Source organism: Paramormyrops kingsleyae, chromosome 6 (assembly GCF_048594095.1).
Source record: "Paramormyrops kingsleyae isolate MSU_618 chromosome 6, PKINGS_0.4, whole genome shotgun sequence".
Lineage (NCBI taxonomy): Eukaryota > Metazoa > Chordata > Actinopteri > Osteoglossiformes > Mormyridae > Paramormyrops > Paramormyrops kingsleyae.
This window is the reverse complement of record NC_132802.1, coordinates 36,909,422-36,919,330: the sequence shown is the minus strand read 5'-3', so window position 1 is coordinate 36,919,330 and position 9,909 is coordinate 36,909,422. Positions and strand designations below refer to the sequence as shown.

Sequence of the window (9,909 nt, the reverse complement as noted above, 5' to 3'; positions counted from 1 at the left end):
TCTCGTTTCTTATTTACAAATATAATGGTATCTCACAAGTACATCAAAAACATCTTACAGAAGGTACTTTACAGAGCAGTTTACCAATTTCATTTATGCATCTACAATTCTCCAAATGAACAACAATTCATTAACAGCACTCCTTTTAAATGAGTAATTCTTCAGTTCTAACCAGCATGTCACACTGTCACACTGTCTTTTTTATGTGGGGTGTTTATGAAGTTTTCAGAATAGACAAAGTTTAAAGGGAGGTTTTCCTTTGACTCCATTTTATCCACATGAGAAAACTGGAGCTGAAGGTATGCATATGAATGTTTTTAACATGTTCCAGGTAAAAGACTTTCCATTAGTCTTCTGGTACATCAATTCTTCAGTTTCCGTAAAAGAGCACGCATATGCTTCTTATAGACAAAATGTCATGTAAACGCTACAAATGAACCAAGCACTGCTGATTTGTGGAACTGACATTTGCACCATCCATATCTATAGGGTTCTTGATGGCATTTTAACATGGTGTAGTTTGCTACAGTATGTGGGAATACCAAATGGAAAGGTGAAGTCCACTTCAGAAAAACACTGGGATAACTTAATACAATACACTGAGAATGGGATGGGTCAGGGGAGCAATGGGTCAGGGGTCACTAGGTGTCTGTCTGTGCTCTGCTAGGTTTGTTATCCGACATTGCCAGAGCCCCTGCAATGACCGATTCAACTTTGATGAAAAGATAAGACAATATACTCATGTACAAATGTGAGGTGCAGTGGAGCATTGATAAGAGATCCATTTTGGGACATTAATCCTCACAAAAATGTGCTATATATTGAGTGTACTGTAGCTCACGCTACACTCTTCCAGGTTAATCTGATACACTCTTTGCTCATCCATCCTTTCCACCCTTCTCAGTTCCTCTTCCCTCTCTGCCTGTATGTGGCACTCAGCTGGTCCTCCTGGGCCAGCTCTTGCACCCGGCCGACTCTCAGAATGAAGTGACACACGTCATCTCATCAGCCAGCTCCTCCTCGTCTCGGCTTCTCACGGGCTCGTCATCGCTGTACAGGGTTCCGGCGTCTGGGTGGGTCAGGAGCCCCCCTGCGGCACCCCCGTCGGCCCCTCTGCGGCTCAGGAGGTCGCTGGCGGCGCTCTCCATCTCATCGATGGTCATTTGACAGGCGTCAGCAATTTCCCTCTTGGCAAAGGCCACGAATTTGGGATCCTTGGCATAAATACCGAGCCCTTCCGAGATCAGGACCTGGGCAGGGGGTAATATTAGATTGTTAACACACGGCTGACAAAGTGTGATTTATAAATGCATCAGATATGTAGCTGCATTCCTCGCATTTGAAATAAACCCGAGATCAGCACTGTGAATGTTTCTTTTTCTTGTGATATCTGACCTTTTTCTTCTTGAATAGCTGCCGTAAAGGCATTTCCACAGCAGGTTTAATACAGGAAAGAATTTTAATGAAGACGCTTCTCACCGCCTCCACCAGACTGTCTGCACTGCCTCTCTTGTCACTGCAGTGCGGGCTGAGCTGGCCCGGCACCCGCAAGGTGGCATAGGTCCGGTAGGGCTGGGGCCCACTGCTTCCCCCAGGGCCGCAGTACCAGCCGGGCCTGGCTGGGTCAGAATGGCTGGCCTCGCCCCCCTTCTTGTCGCCCCACACTAAGGGCCCACTCCCCACTCTGTCCTCCTCCACCAGGATCAGGGGGGCGTAGAGCAGGCGGCTGCGCCGAGGGCTGGCGTTGGCCCACGAGGACGTGGAGCTGCCGGATGAACGTGTGCTGCTGCGGCGGGACTCGTAGCTGCCATACATCTGGGGGGGGAGAGGTGTGGGGGGGTTCATCAGACAGAGGAAAGGGGTCCGAACTTGGTTTAGTTCGACGGACGCTGCGACTGCACCTGTGTGTGCGCCTGGCGGGGCGGCGAGTTCTGGTTGTAGGTGCCTGGGATGGGAAGGTCGTCGGCACTGTCCTGGCGCCGCAGACACTGGATGCTGAAAGCAGGCCTGCGTCCTGAGTGACAGGGGAGAGTCATGCTGAAAGCAGGCCTGCGTCCTGAGTGACAGGGGAGAGTCATGCTGAAAGCAGGCCTGCGTCCTGAGTGACAGGGGGGAGTCATGCTGAAAGCAGGCCTGCGTCCTGAGTGACAGGGGGGGGTCATGCTGAAAGCAGGCCTGCGTCCTGAGTGACAGGGGGGAGTCATGCTGAAAGCAGGCCTGCGTCCTGAGTGACAGGGGGGGGTCATGCTGAAAGCAGGCCTGCGTCCTGAGTGACAGGGGGGAGTCATGCTGAAAGCAGGCCTGCGTCCTGAGTGACAGGGGCGGGTCATGCTGAAAGCAGGCCTGCGTCCTGAGTGACAGGGGGGAGTCATGCTGAAAGCAGGCCTGCGTCCTGAGTGACAGGGGCGGGTCATGCTGAAAGCAGGCCTGCGTCCTGAGTGACAGGGGGGAGTCATGCTGAAAGCAGGCCTGCGTCCTGAGTGACGGGGGGGGGGTCATGCTGAAAGCAGGCCTGCGTCCTGAGTGACAGGGGGGAGTCATGCTGAAAGCAGGCCTGCGTCCTGAGTGACAGGGGGGGGTCATGCTGAAAGCAGGCCTGCGTCCTGAGTGACAGGGGGGAGTCATGCTGAAAGCAGGCCTGCGTCCTGAGTGAAGGGGGGGGTCATGCTGAATGCGGGGAGGCCGCGGCACACTTTGGCTGAATGAATAGCAGACAATGGCAGCCTGGTACCAGTGGGCGTGGCTGGAAGCAGACGTCGCCGAGCTGGCCGCTGGCAGTCTCCGTAGCCATAGTGAGTGCCGTGCGGCTTCTGTCCGGGCACCTGTGCATTGCACTCATGCCCACTGTGCCCAGGGTGCATGCATGGAGCGTCAGGGTACAGCTGCCTGAAACGGGAGCAGACAGCCGGAAACTCAGATCCCATGCAAGGTTGTGCATACAGTTGTCATGGGAACTGCCAATAATGTGACATTCATTGAATTAACATTTTAACAGACGTTTACAAACATTAGCCTTAAAAACGGGCCCAAACGTTGTCATTTCATCGCTCTGAGCGTCCAATCATAACGAGTTACTTGTGGCGTGTTCTGGCCCCCGTTGGTGATCCCCGTACCTGTCCCGGAAGACTGTGCTCCCCGCCTCCTCATCCCTGCCGTAGTAGCCCCGCTCCCCTGGGCACTCCTCCCATCTGACTTCCTCCAAGCCGCCGTGCCTTCGACCGGGAGCGACGCAAGCGTCCTCGGAGTCTCTCCTGGGCAAAAGGAGGATGGAGATTGAGGTAACAAGGACAAAAAGGAAATGAGTAGGCAGCACTAGAACAGCGAGGTGTGCAGGATGGCATTAAATAGAACAGTGGAGCTGAAGTAGGGCGTTTATCATTTATTTTTAATCAGTAGAAAGTAAAAGCGAATTCAGTCAAATGCTGAAACAAGGGGATGCAGGAATATATACATTACTCATAGTGAAGCCATAACCAATGACAGAAAATAAAGAAATATAACAAATAGAGGAGATTTGTCCTAAATGGAATGGCCCCAATTTAAATGGTAGTACTAGTGGAGAATTTAACAATAGTGATAATCTTACCTGAAGGTTCTATTGTAGTACTGCACTCTGCTGGTCAAAAGCACGAGGAGAAAGGCTTCAGCAAAAAGCACAGCAAACCACAGCAAACGCATTAGCTTGTGAAATGCGGAGTTCTAGGCTACATTCTGGTTACGTAGGCGTGTTTCTCTGCATGTTATTCTGCTACATGATCCTGCCCCTGCTTCTGTGTGAGGCCTTTCCCATCTGCCCCTGACACTGGTGATAAACTCGCCTGCTGGGTGCGTCTTTAGGCGGCCGATTCTCCATCCTGTTTCTGGTGGAAGCGCGCCGACGGTGAGAGCCGTGCCGACGGTGTGAGGGGACCTTACGGTTCTCCATCCCCCTGGGCTCTTCTGATTCCACCACTGCATTCCCATTGGGCTCTTTTGACAAGGCTGCCATAGAGGTCTGATGGGCCAGGCCATTAGAGAGGGCCCCCCCCCGTGGTCCACTTGAGAATGGGGTGGGGGAGCTAGGAGAAGACTGTGCCATAGAACCACGTCTGTTCTGAGAGGCGAGGTCTGGGTGACCAGAAAACATGCCGCTACTCTGTAGGGAGCAAGACAGGCTTGTTAGATGTTATTATCATTAAACTCTCCCCGCTTTCCTGCCCAGCAGCATATATTTCTTTATGTATATTTCTTATTACATGTTAAATGTGATTTACTGTAACGTACTAAAGGAAAACAGAGCAATCTCAGGTAGGAAAATCGATCTATCGATATTTAAGTGCAAAGTGCCATTGGTCTGACTGAAGGGAATCTGTCTTATTGCCATTACGAGAATTACGATGGGAGAGGAGTACGGGCGACGTCAGTCTGGGTGACATTTAATATGGTCTTTATACTAATGACCTTGTAATGAATTTCATCCTCCTCCTGGTCTTCCCCAAGTCCTTCCTCTTCCTCCTCTTCCTCAAGATCGCACGACATGGCCAGTCTCATCTCTGGCCCCAGGTCCTGCAGTGTACGCAGCCCTGCCTGACACAGATATACGCAGAAGAGGGGGGGGGCACAGTATATACGCTGTACTGTACACCCACGCGCAGCCTGACCGTCACTGCGGACACAGGCACTCCAGTGGATTAATAAGCTGACAGAAACACGGGGCCGCATGAGATGCGGAGAGGGACATCGCACTCAGCGGTGCACCAAACAGCCCGTTAGGCCACACAGCAAACTGCCATCACCATAAAAATAAAACGCCTCAGTAATCCACACAATAACGCAACACCAAATCAAGGCATGGTCATGGGACAGGCAGAGAGAGAAAATGTTCTCACTTATAAATATATACTGTATACTGTATGCGTACACAGATATACGATTCTAAACTGGTTAAGCAGGACTGTTAAATTGTTTATTTACCTCAGAATAAGTAATACAACTTATTCCAAGTGTGTGTGTCATGTGCGTCACATGCCTTCAAAGCTTATATAATTTTTTTTATTGGTCCTAAAAGGTATTGGAATGCATGTGCTGGACTATTCCAGTGAAGAAAAACACAGACAAACTACGGTATATACCTGTAGGGCAGAGGAGTTATTGATGTTGGGGTCTCCCAGCACGCCTTTCTCTTTCCGTTTACGGAACTTTCTGAAGTAATCCTGGATTAGGAAAGTGGCGTAGAATTTACCCACTGTTACCTCCTCCTCTGTAAGAGAGACAGGAAGTCAGTGCACTCACGGGGGATAAATCCACAGAGGAGATTGAGGGGAAGACATGCGTGAAAGGGATGGAAAGGTTTTAATAAACAGAAAGGTGAATTCTCTTCATTAATGCTGATCTGGAGCAGTCAGGTATAAAAAGGTCTCATGTCTCACCATCTGGAGGGGGAATGACCTCATCTAGAATTTTGGGTTTCATGCGTTTCCATATCTTCTTGATGATTAACCTCAGCTCCTCATTCTCCTGATCAGGGTTTCCTGTTTGGGGTGGGTTTTAGCACAACAGCCAAAAAGAACAGGCAATATTACTAGACAGCTATGGAGACTATATAGTTGTCAATGGAATTGCTGAATTTGCCAAAATTGTCATGCACATCAACATGATGAATCCATGCATTCAGTGTCAGCTGTATCTGGCAATGGAAGTGGAGATGAGCCCCACGGTGGAGGACAAGCACAGCCCTATGGCTGACCTTCTGTTTTAATCTTCAGTGCGGTTCTGACCAGAGCAAACAGAGTGGCATTGAAGGTCACTGTGCCGTCGCTGTTCAGCGGCATATTCATGGCTACCAACCTCTGCCAGGGAGAAGGGGATGGAAAAGAGGCAGACAACAGAACGTAAAGAAAAAAAGATAAAAGTCTACTCACAGAAAACCTTGCCACAGTACACATAGGTCTAGGATAGTTATACAGAGTATAATACAGTGCTGCTAGACAAGTTGTGAACCCCAAATGTAGTTCTGGTCCTTTGGCCCTGGTGGGGGTGGTGGGCCACAGCCCTACCAGACCTATGCCTCCTTAAGGGTGCCAGACCAGAGAAGTTGAGTTTTCATCCCTTGATCAAAGCCTAATGGAGGGACACAGTTCATTATGTCAGTCAACGAAGTAAAGTATGGCACCGTGCCTGTAGCTCAACAAAGAGCCTGGTGCCAACAATGCAAGGATTGTGGGTTTGAATCTCAGGGACCGCATGTATAGTTATAATACATCCCTCTACATGTTTTTGGATAAAAACATCAGACAAATGTAAGCATATAAGTAACTGTGTACCACAGTAACCAATCAAATAGTTAAGCACTGAGACAGTGGCTGAATTGTCCACTTCAACATAAAGGTACAAAACTCACTTTGGGTTGATTTTATACAACAGTAACTCTCATATAGGATGGGCAGAATAATCCAAGGGACCTACCACCCTTCTTTGCAGCAGCTGATTCCAAGTTCATATCTCTATGACAGCACTAGCATTAACAATAGGTGGAAACCTTTCCTGCCTTTTTTAAAACACCATTTCATACATTTCTGGAGGAATGTCTAAAATTGGCCTTTCCTCAAAATAAACTTATCCCAGTAGAGTGGGGTTGTGTTTGTGGCTGCATTGGGCCTAGTTGACGCACCATCATTAAGAGAATCATAAATTCATGAGTCATACTGAAACACTGTGGGAGAATCAAGCCGCCTATTGAAAAATGAAAAATGGGTCTCACAGTATGATAGCAACACTAATCACTCCCGGCAACCTAACAAAAACAGATGAAGAGAGTTTGACATTTGGAATAATACCATATCAAATCCAGAAAAGGTCTGAGGCATAGTGGCTCACTGGTTAGAACTGCTGTCTCACACCTTCAGAGTTGGGGGATTAAATCCTCCTGCTATATTTATGGAGTTTGCATGTTCTCCCCATATCACATGGGATTCTTCCTGCAGTCTGGTGTGAGCAAACTGGCATCTTTAAATAACACTTAGTGTATATGTGCTCTTTAATGGAACAGCATCCCATCCAGGGTGAACCCCTTCCTTGTGTCCCATGCTGTTCATATCCCATTACAGATAAGTGGGTAGAAGATGGGTATTTAGTCTGCATCTGTCATTCCCTTCAAATACTGGATAGTGAGAGGCTATAAATGAACGGCACCATTGGCGAACCTAATACTAACATAGTTTTTAATTTTAATAACAGACTGTAAAATCCTCACACATATTGTTAGGCACTATTATTTCTGTGAAATTGATGGTTCTGCTGTCTTCTTGGGTGCTGTTTAAGATACTGTTTCTGTGCTAGTGGTTTGTCGGCACGTACCTTGCAGGCAACACGGTGTGGACAAAGCTTTCCAAAACCCAGGGGAGGCTGGATTCTCCGCAGCAGAGCCACCACGTCCAAGTGCTTAATGCGCCCCCTGAATAAATCAACACAACACAGCTCAGGAAGCTCACATTACTACTATGCCAACCTCCATACTGCAGAGAGAAAGAGAGAGAGAGAGAGAGGTTTCTCACTTAGCTTCAGGGTCATATTCAGACCAGATTCTTTTGAATTCATCTAGGTGATGGGGACCCAGGATGGACCAATCACGTGTCAAGTAATCAAAGTTGTCCATGATAACGGCGACAAACAGGTTAATAATCTGGGAAAGAGTGAAACAGGAGAAACAAGGGAAAGGGGGGCACCTGTCAGGGACGCACTTGCATACACATGGGCTTCATACTGCTTTGCTCAGAGGCCTGAATGAAAAGTGGCCCCCAATACCTGCCCACTCTCCCTGCACGGCTCATACTCACCAGGAAGGCGCAGAGCATGAAGAAGCTGATGAAGTAGATGATGGCGAAGTTGCTACCGCAGCTGAACTCCTCTCCAGGCTCGTAGTCTGACTCTGGGTCGCAGCGCTTCCCTGGCAGGCTGGCCAGCATGATCTCCTGCCAGGCCTCCCCAGTAGCACACCTGTTGGCCACCAGGGGGCAGACTCCGTCTGAGCCGTGCTTGTTATTCTGGCCTTGTGTGCACGTATTATTTGTATAAATCTCCATACCGTGGCGGCACACTCCCCCGCCCCTGCACACCTGAAGAGCAATAGCACAGCCTGTGGAAAGGTCTGGAAGTTGTTGTTCCTGTTGATGTGTGTGTGGTCCTGCATGGCAATCTTTCCAAAGGTCTGGGGGAGGGGGGGGATGAATCAAAAACAGCAGTGACTTTTTAGGCTGAAGGCGATAAAAGTGCATGCATTTGAACAGTATGCAAATATGGCTTAATAAAAAAACATAAAAAGCAGTTAAATCAGGGGTGGCCAGTCGTATCCAGAAAGGGCCAGTGTGTGCAGGTTTACTCTGTAGCTCCCTAATTAGATTACTAATTCGAGGACTGACTGGCAGAAGAGTTCTCACACCTGGGTTTGAACAGTTGACCTGGCTGTTGACCCTTCGCAGATATGATTGGCTACTCCTGAATTAAATATTTGTTATGTATACGTTATGTATAATTAGCAAAGATTAAAGAATTAGAGTTCTAAGATGACTATTATATGTGCTGTAGGTCAGACTGTAGAAATATATGTTCCTCACATTGTCTGACCTGGATACATGCTTTGGCTCTCTTGCTATGTGAAAAGTGGAGAATAAATTCACCCTCAGGCTTGTGTGATTGTTTCATCTCATAAACATAAAACAGGTCATGTTAGAGACCCATGTTAGAAACTAAGACCAATATATTTCTGGCCTTCAGCTCACTGACTTCCAGCGACAGTCTCCAATACTAACAAGTGGAAATGTGCTTTCAAGATTGAAATATATTAGAACATAAATAGCAATTAGAACCAGTTAACTGCAGGGACTCTATGGGAATACTTTCCTCTATTTTCTACAAAATTTTTCTTTCATTTTCTTCGCCTACGTGGGGACATTTAGCATTCTCAGAGGGACATGTCAGACAAACTAGTACAGACAAGTCTTCAATGTGAAAAAATAAATGTATGTTAATGTTAGTCAGTAATGCCCCAAGGTTGGGCAAATTTGGACGATTGGATGTATTCAAACACCACAGTTAAAAATGAAAAACTTCCTACTCAACACTATATAATGATGTTTTCTGCCACATCTGTTGAAAGTGAACTATTTCTATAAATGATTAACCTAAGCTACATTTTAACAGTCATTGGCTTCTTGTGAAACACTTCTTTAGAACATACTGTTTGCATGGTTGGCTTTTGCTTTAGAAAAGCTAAGATGAGGATAGGTTCCCCTAAAGAGTCAAAAAATATGTTAACAAAATGGAAACAAATTTGATTCAATTCAAATACAAGTAGTCTATTTTCAGTTTCTGATACTTTTTATTTAATAGGATAATAAAATATGTACAGTCATATTCTTCTCTGAAACTATGGCACGTCATTTATTCACAGAAGATGATAAACATGGGACTGATTTTTTTCAAAGGATCTAATCTGCAATGTCATGCAGTTTATTTCAGTAAAAGCCAACAGGCAGGTGCCAGGTACCCACCTGCATGCCGATGACAGCGTAGATGAAGAAGATCATAGCGATGAGGAGAGCGACGTAGGGCAGGGCCTGTGTGAGAGGAACAACATACACCAATAGCAAGACCACCTGACTGCAAAAGTGGTGTATCTCGTGGAGACCAGACTTGCAATGAGCGCTGACCTGAAGTGACTTGAGGAATGTCCAGAGCAGCGTGCGGATGCCCTCCCCTTTGCTGAGCAGTTTGACCAGTCGCATCACTCTGAACAGCCGGAAAAATGTGATGGAGACTCTAGAGCTGTCCTCGGAGCTCTGCAGGGACAGAGAGGGACGCGCAGGGACAGGGAAAGACACACAGAGGGGATTGCACATACTGATCAATACTCATCGTGTATATATATATATA

The 9,909-nt window shown here is 47.3% G+C and overlaps 1 protein-coding gene across 2 annotated transcripts in view; it reads right to left on the bottom strand.

Annotated features, from left to right (window-relative positions):
* Positions 1 to 9,909, bottom strand: part of LOC111847817 (voltage-dependent L-type calcium channel subunit alpha-1D-like) — a 34,867-nt gene continuing 24,958 nt past the window's right edge. For both annotated transcript variants that reach the window (XM_023819358.2, XM_072713179.1), the window contains 17 exons: positions 9,687 to 9,815; positions 9,528 to 9,593; positions 8,094 to 8,185; positions 7,815 to 7,974; positions 7,533 to 7,660; positions 7,336 to 7,432; positions 5,726 to 5,828; positions 5,409 to 5,510; positions 5,112 to 5,239; positions 4,441 to 4,566; positions 3,819 to 4,135; positions 3,587 to 3,613; positions 3,114 to 3,251; positions 2,732 to 2,886; positions 1,902 to 2,014; positions 1,480 to 1,815; positions 1 to 1,250 (listed from right to left, as the gene is read on the bottom strand). In XM_023819358.2, the coding sequence (XP_023675126.2) occupies positions 978 to 1,250; positions 1,480 to 1,815; positions 1,902 to 2,014; positions 2,732 to 2,886; positions 3,114 to 3,251; positions 3,587 to 3,613; positions 3,819 to 4,135; positions 4,441 to 4,566; positions 5,112 to 5,239; positions 5,409 to 5,510; positions 5,726 to 5,828; positions 7,336 to 7,432; positions 7,533 to 7,660; positions 7,815 to 7,974; positions 8,094 to 8,185; positions 9,528 to 9,593; positions 9,687 to 9,815 (2,490 nt within the window). In that variant the 3' untranslated portion in view covers positions 1 to 977. The remainder of the gene's footprint in view (positions 1,251 to 1,479; positions 1,816 to 1,901; positions 2,015 to 2,731; positions 2,887 to 3,113; positions 3,252 to 3,586; positions 3,614 to 3,818; positions 4,136 to 4,440; positions 4,567 to 5,111; positions 5,240 to 5,408; positions 5,511 to 5,725; positions 5,829 to 7,335; positions 7,433 to 7,532; positions 7,661 to 7,814; positions 7,975 to 8,093; positions 8,186 to 9,527; positions 9,594 to 9,686; positions 9,816 to 9,909) is intronic.